The following is a 16,188-nucleotide window of genomic DNA, read 5'->3' as shown; positions in this document are numbered from 1 at the left end:
TGATTTATGACATACAGCTGCTAAATTAAATTACATTGTTACATAGATAATTAAGTCAAAATCAGGTCAATAAAACTTATGAAGAGCCTGGTCCCAGAACAAGGCAGACATTTGACATAGAAATAAAATGTTGTCTCTGCCTCCCAATCTAGAATTGGTCGATTGAATAGATGTTATCAAGAAAAATCACCCTATAGGAATGGGCCAGTAGGTACCTACTAGCCTCCCAATAGGTAGAGTAGGTCTGAATCAAACACTTTAATGGGCTTTCATTTGCAGTGGTTCTCAATCCTGGTCCTGGGGGACCACTGCCCTGCTGGTTTTTGTTCAAACCACTTAATTGAGCCCTTAATTGAACTAATAATTATCTTAATTTGACTTTTTAAATAGTGTAGCTTATAAAAAGTTGGAGAATTTAAGTTCCTTATACAATTTTATACCTAAATTGTAATGTCCATCTGTTTAAAATAATTGAAAAGATCAGATTAGGCAAATTATTAGTTCAATTAAGGGTTCAATTATGTAATTGAACGCTTGGTTGGAACAAAATCCAGCAGGGCAGTGGTCCCCAACGACCAGGATTGAGAACCACTGATTTATATTATGCATGCTCACCTCTAATCCTATTGAAAGCCAGTGTGAGAAGTGCGTTTTCCCCTCTGTTGTGGAAGCCTTGAGAGTGATTATTGTGGGGAAAAAAGAGATTCAAATACAACTTCTTTTACTTGCTTTGTTGCAGTTTCATGGTACATTTTTCTTCTGGTTTGTGAGTATACCGTGTTTGTTAATAAACAAACAGTAATTGAGTTCATCGTTAGGGTTCTGTTTGATTGAGGCTAGCAGGCTTGTAAGTATCTACTGGCCCAGTCCTATGATACGATTTTTTCTTGATAACGTCCCATTGAATCGACTGATGCAAGGTTTACACAGCACACCAAATTATAGTCATATAATATTCAAACCAAGTACTAGCTTTTTAAAACTACTTGTAGGACTCGGGTCACGACCGCAGAAGACTCAAACTCGACCTTGTGTGACTCGGATATATTAACGATGAGTTATTTTTTTTATTTTCTATTTTACAAGAAATTCTACCTTTCCAGTCCCGCTTCCCCTAAACCACCAGCAACTACATTTCTCAGAATACAATGTCTTCAGTTACTAGGGAACTGTGCACAAAAAAACCCCACCCAACAAAACATTATCCAATCAGTGTATCATAGTAAGAATAATACATTTGAAGCGAGTGAAGTTGTAGTGTAGCCACACCCCCAGTGCAGCTACAAATCCAACTGCAACCATTGCAAAGATGAATTTTTTTTTCTCTTTTGCATTTTAATAATAATCATAATAATAATAATAATAATAATAATAATAATAATAACTTTAATTTATTATAGCACCTTTCACACCTAGGTGTCTCAAGTCTAAGTTGTATAAAAAATAACTAATATCAGCATGGTTAACAAGTAAATAATTATTTTGCTTTTAACAATCCTTTCTCTTCACTACTTAAATGGTGTTTAAGTTGTTTTAGCACTGTTGAAATACATTTCTTAAACTGCATTCTTGAAAAATAAATAATTTGACTTTGCTGAGCTCCCTGAATCTCTGGAATATACTGTAATTTATTTGCACTGAAAACAATATAACATTGGTCACCTTAGTAATTTTGAGTTTACTGAAAACAAAAATTAATGAAAAAAGAATGTTCATGTTATAATTATACTTGTAGAGTTTCTTAATTCATATCAGAAAGTTGCTGTGTGATTAAACATTATGTGCTTTGCTTGTAATCTCCACTCGTTCCCAGCACACACCATGTGGAGGCAGTGTGGTCCAGTGGTTAAAGTCCAGGGCTTGTAACCAGAAGGTCACCGGTTCAAATCCCACCTCTTTGTGCTCCATCCTGTGGATGAGATGTTCTATTGTAAGTGACTCTAAATATAATGCACAGTTTGCCGTCTACCTCTGTAAAGTGCTTTGTGATGGTGGTCCACTATGAAAGACGCTATATAAAAATACAGATATTACATTATTATTATCACTGTTTGCAAGCAAAGTCAATGAATTCACCTGGCAAATTCAGTGTAAAACTAGCCACTAAAGTCTCAAATCAAAACTTGCCTACCATCCAAGAGGCAGATAGATCAGACTGATATGACAGAAGGACTGATTGATAGTAAAAATGTATTTATTATTAAATGAGGGGAAAACATATTAACAATACGCTGTGCATAAATGCAGAGAGCAAACGCAAAGGAAAACCGACAACATGGTAAACAATATGTGACTATCCATATCTAAAGCAATATAACTAACAAAAAGCGCAATTATTGTCTTATTAGAAAACAACAAAAGTATAACCCCCGAAAAAGCCTCCTTCCACTGTCATTAAACGCCAACAAATCCTAACAGAATACAAGATAATACGAAGAACTATAGAGCAACAAAAACAGAGAAAAAGCGAGTGCGCAACAGAAAACAGAGCACACACAATGGACAATAATAATAATACAGAGTCAGAAATAACGTCCAAGTCCATGCAGTATGGTAAGTCCATCTCCATGGGTCCAGAATAATAAACCCGACCCGACCCCAAGAACGAGTCGTCCAGTTTTCCTTCCCCAGCTCTAGACTGTACTGGCTGCACTATACAGTATTATAAAGCAGTGTCAACCTAGAAATCTGTCTGTGTGAACTTCATGTGTGATTCCATTATGAACCTACACAAAGGGGAAATACATAAATATGTTTTGTGTAAAAGAGAATCTCTTAAATGCATCATTGTATTACAAACTTAATAGAAGTGCAAATGCAATGAAAGTGAAACATAACGTTTCTGTTTTGCAAAACAAATAATACAAATAATACTAATGTTTCTATTTAAAAACACAGTATATATTCAGTTCCAGCCATGTCTGGAATTCAGATTTTACCTGAATTGAAGCCAAAGCTTCTATCAAAGTGAAAAAACAACATCCACAAACTTGAACTTGAAACTTATCTATAAACTTCAGGTACATTCAAACAGTATTCAAATTCCAAAACAAAAGATACTGACAGCCAAGTTGAATAAGACATGCAAATAGAATAATCTATCTAGAAAAAATAAACCGAAATCATCCTTTTTATTTTTTTCATTTTTCCTGAGGGATATCAGACAACGTCTGTTAGGTAAACTGTTCCTCCACTGCTACCACTAGTTTAATGAAAATTGATTTGAGTTTGTTTCAAGGCTTAGGACTTGGACTCCAATTATAGTGACTCGGACTTGTCTACAAGTCTGCTGTCTACATTTCCTTCATTTTTGCTTGGTGGAGTTCAAAAACTTAAAATAATGAAGACTAGAGCTGAACCCATTATTAATTGCCATTATATTTAGTGATTTAGAGACTGAGGGATATCATGCTGTCATCATGACAATGACACACATCAACACATTTAAATAAACCTAATTAGCAGCCTTAATTCTACTTCTGTGAGGCACAGAGATCATTTCATACTGTATGTAGTCAGGCTTCTAGTTTTAGAACTGTATTTAACCATAACAACTGAACAGGGATCTAGCACAGCCAAGGTTTCAAACTACTGCTTTACATGAAGAGTATTTGTTTTTTCAAGAACAATAAGATGCAAGTTTAGCACAATGGACTTTGGCCCCTATACAAAGCCTGTCAAGTTATTTAACATAAGCAACCAGATAACCCACACACCAAGCTAAACATAATCCTGATTTTAAAATAATAATTTAGAAAACAAACAACAAAAACAATAGAAGAGGTTTTTCTGTACCGGAGTGGTGGCGTGTTGGGTTTGTGTTTACTTGGTGCCAAAATCCATGAAATGGATTACTTACAGTGAACAGGAAATGGTTACATTACTCTACGGCAGAACATCAATGTTTGGTTACAAAGCAAAAAAAAAGTATAATGTTGACTACTGAACCATTTTTAGTCCATGTTTTTTTTGTTTTTTTGTTTTTTTGTTCATATGACATGGCAGTTTCCTAATGAAAAAAGGCTGTCGGCTTAAAGTCCAACCTATGGACAAGTTATTGTCATCTTTAAAGGAATACCGTAAACCTTCTGAATTTGCATAATATGTTGTATCCATGTATTATCCCCATGACATATGCTATTAATCATAATTTATTTCAGTTTTATTTTTTTAAACATATTTTAAAAAGTCACCAGCAAAATTACACACTGGTATTGCTGAGGCCTGTTACAAGAGGCAGGGCTGTGCCCTGGTAATTTGTTTTGCCATGAAACTGTGAGCTTGTTAAAAATCTGCAATGGAGACGTCTTGACGGAGAAGAAATCCCTAGTGCACATACCAAGTTTAACCCAAGTGGTCATTTTTGTACTGGCCTCGTTACCGCCTTGCCCAGGTCTACTAAAACAGTCCCAAAGGTCAAATATGCTGATGACTTTTTTAAACATGCCAAATATTATCTGTGTTGGATTATCAATTGTGCTGACCATCATTCACATAGGGTGATTTTCTTTGTGCATTTTAGGATTTCCTCTTGCTAGGCCTGTTCTTGCATTATGTGGCTGCATGTATTTTTTTTAAATTCTTTTGATATAATGCCTTTATTGTATAGTCTCTCTGCATGTCCTTAACCTCTTTTACCAATTTATTGATCGTATTGATTTTAACTTCTTCATATGTATCCGTATTATTTAATTCACGTTCTACAGATTTAATATAGTCATCTGTGTTCATTGTCACTATTCCCAAACCTTTATCTGCTGGTCTTATACTTATATCATCATCATTTAACAACTCAATCATAGCTTGTTTTTCAATACTGGTTAAATTGAATTTACATTTTTTTCTTTAGTCCTACTATTATGTCTTGCTTAACTACTTTAAGTGAGGTGTTAATGTTTTTCACTTTCTTATAAAGTGATTTTGTTTTCTTTATAACACATTCCCTTTTCCTTTCTCAATTGCTCAGATTGCTTCAGCATAATGCATATCTTAAACCTCTCGCTTCTAATAAGAGGTTTTATTTCACTTCATTTAGCTTGGTCTATTCCCTTTCCACCCATGCTTCTACCACTTTGTTTACTGCTTGCTGCTGATTGCTCAACATAGCTCTTCCCAATATTTTACTTTCAGTTCTTCATTAAGGGGCAGTTTTTATGCATTATTTACATTTTAAACAATTTATATATAATTTTAATATTTTCCAAACATGCAGGCTACTTTTAAATTAATATTTGTTACCACAATGTTAAATGTCATGTAGCCATTTTTTGTTATCTGGACTGTTAATTGCTAAAATAATTAACTGAATTGTATGAACTAGATTAGTATCGGATCATTTATGGTGTAGCAGAGTGTTAATGTAAATGCGGGATCTTAATGCTTAACGAGCAGTCTACATCTGGTAAAACTCACACTTTTCCTTGGGTTAAAAATTGAAGGGTATAATACTGTTCAGTCTCATTAATAAAATAACATTTTTAATAACAGAAGTGCAATCATTTTGCTTCTTAAATTAGTCATGCTAAAATTAATTATCCACCCATTATCTTTGAAAGTTGCAAAATTGTGAATTTGATAAAGTTCTTTGAAACAAGGAGTTGGCCAGAGAACAGAGAAATCTGATTGGGTAGAAGACTCTGCAAAAGTGTAAATGATTCATGTTTAACCCTCCTGACACTTAAAATAATCTTCAATATGAGATTCTGATACGCTTAGTTGTGTTTTTTACTTTAAACCTTGCCATTTCCAAAACTGTTTTTTTGCTTTTGTTTTTTTTGTTGAGTGGAAAGATTATGGGTGAGTAATCTTTCATAGACTGTGAAGGGCGACTAGGATGCTCTGCTGTGTTGAAAGACATTTTCACTTTAATATTAGAGTTAGTTTTAAGCAGCAGTAAAAAAAAAATAATAAGGATAAAACTGCAACTCCTACAAGGTACTAAAAACTTTGTCCAAAACCATGTGAATTATACCAGGATGATGGTATTACAGCCAGGCAGACATCTGTGAAGGCATGAAACAGTGTAGTCAAGATCGCAGCCAAAACCAGCACATGACATACTAAGACACCTTGAAAGTTACTATTCTTCCTCTCGTGGCTGGCCAAGAGGTTCAAACAAGACACTTGTAAATAAGCTGTACCACTCACCAGCACCTTGGGTGGACAGTTTTTTTGGTTTTGTTTTGTTTTTTTAAAAGACAAATTTATACAGTTTGTGCTTGGGCCAAGTGTATAGTTTAAATCTTACAAAACTATACACATACACGAGTGGGGTTGCAGATAATGGTCCATAACAACAGTTGAATGCATATATAGTAACAAACTAGCCTTTCACGCAAAGAGAACAGGTTTTACATTAGACAACATTACGGATAAAAGCATGCTTGATAATGCCAGAGACCAGACAGTAACATGCTGTGAAGGGATTACAGTATCACAATGAACAATGGCCGTTCATTATTTGGTCGACTGTCGTCCTGAAAAAGATGTCTTCCTTCAGTTTGTAGTGCTCAGGTAAATCTAGCCGCCTCTTAGCCTCTTCAATGTCACTGTGTATAGCTGCAATAAGTGAATCTGGCAATAAAAAGAACAAAGACAGTCAATCGACCTTAATCTAAAATCAGTACAGACTTAAAACTTAAACTATTTTCAACAAAATGTATTCAATGTGATCAACACCTACTGGTGCACTGCTGAATACTGTGACTACATGCACAAGTGTCAGCTTTAGGAAAAAGTAAACAAGATTCAAAGCTGCCTTCTGTATGTTAACATGCTGAATAACAAATGTGCAATTATAGATTTGTTAGGTAACAGCAGTGTTACCTGATATTTCTTGACATAGCTCCATTCATCAAAATCCTTTTAAAAAGGATTTGCAATAAAGTAACATTATATATATATATATATATATATATATATATATATATATATATATATATATATATATATATATATATATATATATATATATAAAGAAAGTGTAGTCCAGGGGAGAAAACAGGACTACACCTCCCAGAAGGACATGGCCTGAAAACCCTAATTTAATTGTTAATTTTTGTTAATTATCACCTGCACCTGGCTATCATTGTAAATTAGAGCCAGGTGCAGGGTACTTAAGGAGAGCAGTCAGTCTGCTCAGGGCTGCTGCTGTGTGAAGAGCCTAACTGTGTGTCGTTAAAAGGAAAAAAAGGTACTGTGTGTATGATTTTGGCTGTGTGTATGATTTTTTTTTTTGTAAGGACAGGGAAAACAGCTTAGCTGTCCTGTGTTAGACAGGGTGTTCCTGAAGTTTGTTAAGCATGCCAAAGTGGAGCTAGGTTTTTGTTTATATTTGTTTATTTTTTAGTGTGTTTAATAATAAAAGAAAATTAGCACAACCGCGCTGTAAAAATTCAATTTCCTGTGTTTGGGTCAATTTAAAGGGGAAGCGCCTGAGAGAGCCTGTGTGGCGAGCGTCTCCTTTACAATATATATATAAATAAAAAAACCTGACTCCCTATTAAGGCTTTAAACATGTAAACACCTCAGATTAGTTTTACTAAACATTTAGAAAATCCATGAACTATCAGGCAGCTGACAAGTCTGTATCATCCCCGATATGTTTTGTTTTACCTTGCAGTTGCAAGCTCCTGTTATGAAACTACAGAGTACACAATGCACCCGACCGGACCCTGTTGCAGTGTCAAAATATTATTTTTCAGAGATTGTCTAAGAAAAAGGTAGGCGAAGTTCAAATAAGAAGTGTTGTTTCAAATGACGATATATAATCCTCCAATACAATCGATTAATAAGACAATAATTGTTAATTTATTTATACTCCCGCGCCGACTCGAGAAATGGCGGCAGGAACACGCGTCCTCCAAAACGTATCCCGCCAAGCCGTCTTTTTTCGCGCTGCAGGTCTACAGTGGAGCTACCACATCCATAGTGCCGGAGGACAACATAGATCCGAGTGGCTTCTACAGCAGACCCGCAGGTGACCTGGTCAGCCACAGGAGTCGCTGGTGCGTGGTGAACCAAGGATTACCTTGCTGACCTAATTGAAGTGTACTGCTTAGTACTATAGTAAATTTGAAAGAATGTGCAATGCCTAATTAAAAGATTTTTTATATTGATTTAGTATACTATAGTCAGCACTCTGACTCTGATCTGACCCTATAAAAATTACATAGCTGAAGAGGACTGTTACAAAATAAGCAGGTTTCCATTTAAATGTATTGTAGTTGGTTTGGTTTGTACCATTCTATTTAACAGAATAAATATTTTAATTCAGAACTATATGATTCTTAAAATATCACTTGCCAAAAGACAACTGTGGACACGTGGACTGTAATACAGAACATACTTTTAAATCCGGTACATATTGTAACAGTATGTAAAATTCCCCATTAACGTCACAACAGCAAAATTAAATCAAAATATTACCCATGCACAGAACTGCGTAAAACGTAAGGCAATGCAATTTTGCAAAATATTCAGGAAAAAAACACAGTATCCAGAATTAACAGTATCCAAGTCAGTATTCAAAATTGCAGAACTATACTGTTGCTCGAGAAGGCCCTAAGTTCACTTGCAAATGAAAATGCAGAAAAGCAACTAAAAACCACTGACTTTTTTTTTTTTGTTTGTTTGTTTTCTTAAATGCATCACAGTACTTAAAACTGTTTAATGGTTAACTGTTTTACACTACCGCAGATGGAATCTGTTCTCGTTCGCTTTGTTGTTGCTGCATTTGTCAGGTGAAACTGGAGGAAGCGGTGTGTAACTGCACAATAAAAGACGGACGGATTTGCGCATGCGAACCAAACGCAAAATAAGACAAAAAATGCTGACCTTTACGGATGTAACATTGAAGAGATGGGCTTTGTATCAACTCGTGACGGAGTCGGAAATCGCATGTGACGGGTAAGTGCATTAATTTGTAACATATATATATAGATATATATATATATATATATAGATATATATATATATATACAGGGTAATTGGAAAGTAACGCACCATATCTCACAAACGGTAGGGCATAGAAGGTGAAATTGCATGCGGCTGTTACAGGAACCATGGGGACGCCAATGCCACAGTTACTAATTTGTGGCTAGGGGGCACCACTGTGGTTACTGCCGCGCATTTCCATACTACAGTACCATGGATATAAGTAGTCCTGTCATTCGCGAGGCAGCTCAGTCAAGCAAAATGAAGCTGACAAGTGTGCAGAGAGGTGAACTGGTCAAGTTTTTTTTTGTTTTTTTTTTAACAGCAAAGAAAGCTCAGGGAATACCGCAGAGTGAATAACATCCGCAACAGGCCATGTTAAAGAGCTGCTGTTCATGTTATTGGACTGTTCTTTTTTTTATATATATATGTGATTTTGTTGTATGTTTTGTGATGTTTACATCTGCTTATTATCCTACAAAAATATGAAAGGGTGCACTGTGCTCTGCTGAAATATTCATTTAATGTACTAAAGTTCATTCTTGCTGTCTAACTATTTTGACGTCCCAGGATCTGTCACAATTCCAGTAGTATGACAATATGACTTTCAGTTATCGATAATAAGCTAAAAAGAAAATATTAGTAGTATAAAATTAGTAGTACTTTCTCTCTCAAATCTTTTTTTTTTCTGTTTGTCTGCTTTTAACTTTTTTATGTTGAAAAGCCCACGCCATAGGACAGTTCTCTCCCACAATAGAGTGGAGGCTGAACTAAAGTAATATTCCAATGCCCAGTTAAAGGAACAAAACATCTCAGTAGCAGTGGTGCTGATCCTTCTTGTGTTGATTTTTTAAAATACTAAGCAAACTGATAATATTACAATAAGCAATTACTTAAATTCCAGTATTATCTTGTGTGGAGATATCATCGTGTTCAAGAACTTACGACACAATTCTGAAGTTTTCTTCTTTAAGCTTTAATAGTAGTACCCGAGTACAAGCTTCATTTTTTGTGATTTATAAAAAGTTTGTATGTAGGGTGTTTCATCAGCCAGAAACTCCACTTGCCCAAACGGCACACAACACATTAATTTATTCTACACCAATTCTACATTTCTACAAAATCAGCACATAGATTGTGTGTATTTCTTACCAAGAGAGTCAAAGCTTTTTTCCGGCCGGATGTACCCCACAATCACGACACTGAGGGTTTCTCCATAAAAATCTTCTTTGAATGTATGGATAATGTGCGTTTCCTAGAATGAATGAAAAAAAAAAAATGTTTTCACATTGATCTAGTTGATCTAAAGCCTGTTACTGTTTTACAATTAAAAGGGACCATGGTTATGAAAATCAAACGCCCAATAGTGCATGTTAAGTTATTTCTGTCTGTACACATGAACAAACTCATGAAAATTCATATTTAATGTTATAAATGGCGGCAATATTTAGATCAACTACTGTTCAGATGACTTGCATAGACCCCTTTGTGTGGTCAGAGCTTTAAAAAAAAAAAAAAAAAAAAAAAATTCAGTATATTATATAGAGGAATAACGCTGAAGACTGGGGTGGGCGGCAATAGGTTTCAACATTAAATCCTGATTGTTTTGCTATATTAATTCACACATCATTCATGGGTCAAAAATTTGCTAGCAAATTGGGGCCATGGATATTTGAAAGAGGATTTGTCTAATGAGAATGATTAGTGTATCCAGATCATACTCCCTCCTGCAACAAGACTGATACGCTCATGGAAATGAATAGCTTTTGTGAGAATAGAAAACAAGCAGCGTTGGATGCCCCCCCCCCACACCCCCTCCCAAAGTAAAAATTTAGGAACATGTTTGCTTAGTGTTCTGCATCTGATTTGTCCACATTATTTATCAGCCAGAACTTTCATCTTTGTTTTCTTCAAGAATTCCAGAGTTGACTTAGCTGTATGCTTTGTGATATTGTCATGTTGAAAGATAAACTGCCTGCCAATCAGCCTACGACCAGATGGTATCATTGTAGACTGTTTTGATACATGGCTGCATTCATTTGATCTTCAATCGCATGAATGTCTCCAGTCCCTGAACTGCTAAAACACCCCCATATCATCAAACCACTTCAACATTTAACTCTAGGTACAAGGTTTTCTTCATTGAAGGCGTTCCCCTTTTTTCTCCAAACAAACATGGTCCATTTTTGGGTATTTGTTTTATTTTTACTCATCAGACCAGAGAATTTTGTTGAAGAATGCTTCAGATTCCTCTTTATATTTCTTGGCTTATTTACGTTTGTTTTATGAATTTTCATTAAAAGTGGTTTGCAGTGAGGTCTGTGTGTATACAACTCTTCTGTGATCTGTGTCTTTTGTACAGTTCTTTCATGCACTGTTATGCCTGATGCTTCTAAATCTTTCTTAAAGTCCTTGGCTTTTAATATTGGATTTTGTTTTAGCTGCTAAGACGATTCATCAACCTGCTGTACCCGTAATTTTCTTTGGATGTCCACTTCTTTCAAGCGTTTGAGTTGAATTTGTTCAGTGGTACTTCTTGATTATTGCTCCGTTTGTGGATTTTGGTATTCCATATTTCTTTGATACTGTTCTGTAGCCATTTCCTTTGTTGTAGTTTGCTACCAGTGCTTTTCTCAAAAGTGAATCCAACTCCTTTGTCTTGACCATTATCTGCTGTGATGCCAAAACGTTCTTCAACAGATGTTGGAAATAATTACCTCTTTCTGGCTTGTTATAATGCAGCTTAGTTACTGTGTAATGATTTTCAATCAATGAATATTTTTTTAATTAGTTCTATTAAATATTTACAGACTTATTGTAAAGGTGCCAATACTTTTGTCATGAACAAATATTTGAAATGCCTCATTAATTATTGGCTAATTTCACTAAATGCTTGTATTTAACATGTTTTCTTGATTTATCTTGTACTACGTGTAGGGTGCTAATACTTTGTGACTATAAACACATCAAGCATTGTGTGTATACAAGTTGGCCTATAAAAAATGTACCTAAAAATTAACAAAAATATATATTTATCTACTTCCTGTTGTGTACAAAGAAAGGTGGGAAAGAGAAAAGTCACTTGCTAAACATAGCGTGAACAAGCACAGGCACACGCAGTACTCTGATAATATGAACATGCCTCTAGATTAGAAAACGATTTGAGTGCGAACAGCCAGTCAGCTTCCAGATCTAGCAGGCTTCTATTTTCATAGATGCCCACTGGAACGTTGAAGTGCTTAACTGTGAATTAAATTTTAAATCAATCCACGCATAAATACCTGTTTTCTCTTAACACTCTAATCTACAGCTAATCTAAGAACATAAAAAGCTACTTAAACATACTTTCTGACGCTGGTCTAGAGTCAAGCGAAATCCTGTCTGTGACAGGACACCGTAATGAAGGCTCAATTCACAGCTACTGGACAGCAAATCAACAAGAAAGACACGATTGGTCCACACTTCTGTCATCAGCTGGATCCAAACAACACCCTCCCTCAAAACACTGTCACACTGCCAACCCTGTTTCAGTTCTTTCTGCACCAGCCAATCCACTGCTAGCTTGAATGACACCCCACCTCCAACAAGAAGTTTCGAGTCCGATACTACACGGACTATTCAACAATTGTACATGTCCAGATAAATTATAATAAGAAAGAGTAAGACCCCAATAAATAAATAAATGTTGGCCAAATAATTTTAAAAATAACGTTTTCTCTACGTGTGTCGTTTCACTATTCTAATTAGGTTAGGAACACTTTTACTCAGCGGAAGGTAACCCGGCGAAATATCTGAAGTTCAAAGTAAATATAGGTTTTAAAGCTGTTTTTGTTTTTTTTTGTTTTTTTTTTTTTTAAAGAGAAAAAAAAGAAATACTGTTTTCTAATAGCGATAGAGCCCTCTCGATGCTGGCTCTATTGTGTGGTAGATGACCTTTACTTTCGTTGGCGCCCTCACCTACGGCTCGGGATGACTAACTCCAGTCGCGGTCAACTATCGACAGACTCTATCGCTTAAGTATTGCCAGACACTACAAAATATTTACCATTGATTTCTTTGTATTCTTGTAGTAAGGGTTCCAGCCAATGCTCATAACCATTCTGTGCACATCTCCATTGCCAACACAGGCCCAGCCATAATAAATTCCGGTACAGATATCAGCTGGCAGGTGATCAACCACAGAATCTGGGAAGTTAGCTGTAGGGAAGAGCAAACAGAATTAACATAAAAATAAGCATATGTTTTCTATCAGTAAACAATTACCTAACGATACAACTAATTACACCAAAACCTCATTAGAAAGATTATGCTAAAATAAATTGGTAAGGGGAGTTTTTGTAGAACAATTTAATTTTATTTTATTAAAAAAAAAAAAAAAAAAAGTCCTAACATGAAGATGTAGGTCTAGTTACTGCAATGTTTGTGCACAGAAGACTACATGCACAAACAAAGTATGTGTAAAGTCTTTGAATATTATGTAATAAATTAGAACATAAAAACATGATTAATGTGAAACACGCAGGACCTACCAGGCAGACCCACATTTTGACTTTCAGTAAGTAAATAAAAAATAATTGTAATAGTTTTGATTGTACCAGTCCAAAAGTCAAACTGACTTTTATATAACAGTTATTCAGTATTAATGAATATAGAAAGAATGCCAGAACTTCCGTTTTCAACTTCCGTTTTTTCTCACCCTGCAAGAAATATTTTCGGGACTTACGTTTTTTAAACTAATCTTGTAGCTGTTTATTTCTTTTTTTTTTATGACAAAAAAAAAAAATCTATACATGTTTATGTATGAAAGTTTTACTTAATTAAAACACCCACACACATTTTACAATATGGTTCTCATTTTGATGGTTCTCATTTTTGTCAGTAAACATTTCATAAATGAGCCACCAAGCAAGACACACCACATTATTCAAATGAGGCTAAGCACCCAGGTGCCCTGAGGAAGGATTTGTGTTCAAGCCCTGACAAATTTAACACCAAGCTGTGGATCAGACACCTCCTTCTATAAAGTGATGCAACGGTACTAGGATTAAAATGACAGGAACAAAATGATTTATTTATATGAAATCATTATAAGCTACATAAAATAATCAAATCAAAGAATTGGCAGATAAAGAAATGTCTAGTCATCATGACACGGTTACCGGGTAGCAACCACCCCTTTTCTAATTGATTAGCTGTCCAACCAATTACAAAAGAGATTTTAGAGTCACCCAATGAATGCCTCAATCTGCGATGCACTAGTCGATGTGGGTGCTTTTCATTTGTTACGAAAGTAAACAAAAAAAAGAACGACTGACCACAGTGGTTAAATACTATTAGTTTAGTAATAATAATAATAATAATAATAATAATAATAATAAATTCTACAGTCTATTCACAGTTAATATTTTGTAAAACTAGGATACACAATATGATCCCTACAATGAAATGCCCCTGAAGCATTCCAATGGTAGGTCAGTAGTTTTTTGTTTTGTTTTACCATCCGCGTATTTTGTAATCATTTTTAAAACTACTCATACCCAGTAGTTATTATACTGGGTATTTCGCAACCTTAGTTTTCGCTGGAAACACAAATGACAACATATGCAACAGTTAATCAAAATGTACTTACTACTCCAGAAAATGATGAATGCATACATAAATCCTAAAATTAGACCCGTTTTAGATGCTTATTGAATGAAACACACACACACACACACACACACACACACACACACACACACACACAAAGTAGCTACAGTATTATGACATTAATCACATGATGCACAGCAGGATCATATTACTGTGTTCATTCAACTTCTTTATGCACGTACTTGAATACTTCGGTTTCACACACAGCTACATAATCAGTAGGAGTACAAGGTGATTAGAAAGTACCAAGCGTTGTTGCGGTAAACCTACTTTCGAATCACTCTGTAGATCACGTATTACTACAAACACACACCGGTGTTAAATACGCACAGCAAAAGTAGTACTCGTAACCTCTACAGACAAGCGGCAATGACAACACCGGTAATCAATGTATCTCTTACCTGTCGGGATTCCAAGCTCTTTGCTTCCCCTACCGAATCCTTTAACCACTTCTCCTCTACAGAAATGTGGAAGGTTCTTCATAACTGTGAAACTATAAGAGTATTAAAACCAGAATAAATATGGTCTGTACCGGTTCTTCTTGGAAGGTTTATTTTCCACTCGTGTTGTCTGTTACGACTTACTAGGACCTTAGTGTTTTCCCGTTTACACACTCACTAAAAACGACAGTTTGACATTACGGTATTAATTCCGCGTGTACATAACCTTCCCAGTAACCAAGTCACACTGCATTGCTCTGTGCTTGACCCTGCGTTTCCTGTTACGTTCTGAAACTTGAGGATGCGCTGCCTGCGTAGATGTGCGGCACACGTGACCTGCCTTGCAGCAGCATCTCAAACAGTGCTGCTAGATTGGAGGTTTTCCTGCAAAATTTGGTTGTTTTGAAAGCATCTAGCGGGTAAATATTGTCTTTGGCGGTTTCGCTATTTTATCGAGCAGATTTTTTTCTATTGCTTTCGATTATGAGGTCATCACAACTTATAACTTTAATCACCACAACACCCTGTATTGTGTATTACACCCTTCCCCTGTCTTTGTTTCTGGAGCTCAACATCCAATAAAATTACAAATCACACATGCCACAAACTGCATCCAGCAAATCCGGCTCAATAAAATGCTGAACCCGCCTACTTCTTACCTGAGACTGGTTAATATAGGGAGTCTTACACATGGTTGACATATATATTGCATTTGACTGGGGTACGTCATTTTTTTTCTTACCCGTATTCTTGAAGAGACATGCCCCAATGAAGCTGGGGGCGTGGCGAGAGTGTGGTTTCAATCGAGAGACTGCTGTGATTGGATACAAACGGAGAGCCTGCGGCTGCTGTTATTGGGCGCAGAGTTTTGAAGCAGAGAGGGAGAGGTGGCGTTAGCAAGACGGAGAATAAATATCTAATTATACGAATACTCGTTCATCTAACTCGGAATCTAATAAGTTGGATTGTTATGGTGACATTGTAGTACACATTTAATTTTATAATAGTCTACTAGATATATCTAATGTATATGGTAGTTTTCGATATTATACAACATTCTTTCTCAAGACAATATTTTAGGACGTACCTTGCGTAAATATCAGTCGGTTTTTGTTTAAGACGTTTAACTAAATAAAAATTAATAGACAAAAACCTCCCCCTCTAT

The 16,188-nt window shown here is 35.6% G+C and overlaps 1 protein-coding gene and 1 long non-coding RNA gene across 3 annotated transcripts; one reads left to right on the top strand and one right to left on the bottom strand.

Annotated features, from left to right (window-relative positions):
- Positions 1–2,176: 2,176 nt before the first annotated feature.
- Positions 2,177–15,389, bottom strand: rfk (riboflavin kinase). 2 transcript variants are annotated; one of them, XM_034034081.3, is made up of 4 exons: positions 14,985–15,389; positions 12,980–13,131; positions 10,087–10,189; positions 2,177–6,573 (listed from the first exon to the last, which is right to left on the bottom strand). In XM_034034081.3, the coding sequence occupies exons 1-4, from the start codon at positions 15,064–15,066 to the stop codon at positions 6,434–6,436; spliced, it is 477 nt and encodes a 158-aa protein (XP_033889972.1). In that variant the 5' UTR covers positions 15,067–15,389; the 3' UTR covers positions 2,177–6,433. The 2 variants fall into 2 exon arrangements, with proteins under 2 accessions (XP_033889972.1, XP_033889973.1); XM_034034082.3 differs by lacking the exon at positions 14,985–15,389 and adding an exon at positions 14,564–14,677.
- LOC131737303 (uncharacterized) lies at positions 7,077–9,323 on the top strand. The gene is made up of 5 exons (XR_009328914.1): positions 7,077–7,192; positions 7,622–7,721; positions 7,903–8,006; positions 8,742–8,907; positions 9,260–9,323. It is a non-coding gene; the product is annotated as an uncharacterized LOC131737303 (long non-coding RNA).
- Positions 15,390–16,188: the final 799 nt, after the last annotated feature.

This window comes from Acipenser ruthenus, chromosome 1, assembly GCF_902713425.1.
Source record: "Acipenser ruthenus chromosome 1, fAciRut3.2 maternal haplotype, whole genome shotgun sequence".
NCBI lineage: Eukaryota > Metazoa > Chordata > Actinopteri > Acipenseriformes > Acipenseridae > Acipenser > Acipenser ruthenus.
This window is presented reverse-complemented; position numbering and strand designations above follow the sequence as displayed.

Bases quoted from the DNA above. Each gene is read 5' to 3' on its own strand.
- rfk (XM_034034081.3), bottom strand. From the start codon at position 15,066: ATGAAGAACCTTCCACATTTCTGTAGAGGAGAAGTGGTTAAAGGATTC. The intron at 13,132-14,984 runs GTAAGAGATACA...TCTTCCCTACAG, and splicing joins AGAGCTTGGAATCCCGACAG to CTAACTTCCCAGATTCTGTG. The intron at 6,574-10,086 runs GTAAGAAATACA...TTTTATTGCCAG, and splicing joins AAAAAGCTTTGACTCTCTTG to ATTCACTTATTGCAGCTATA.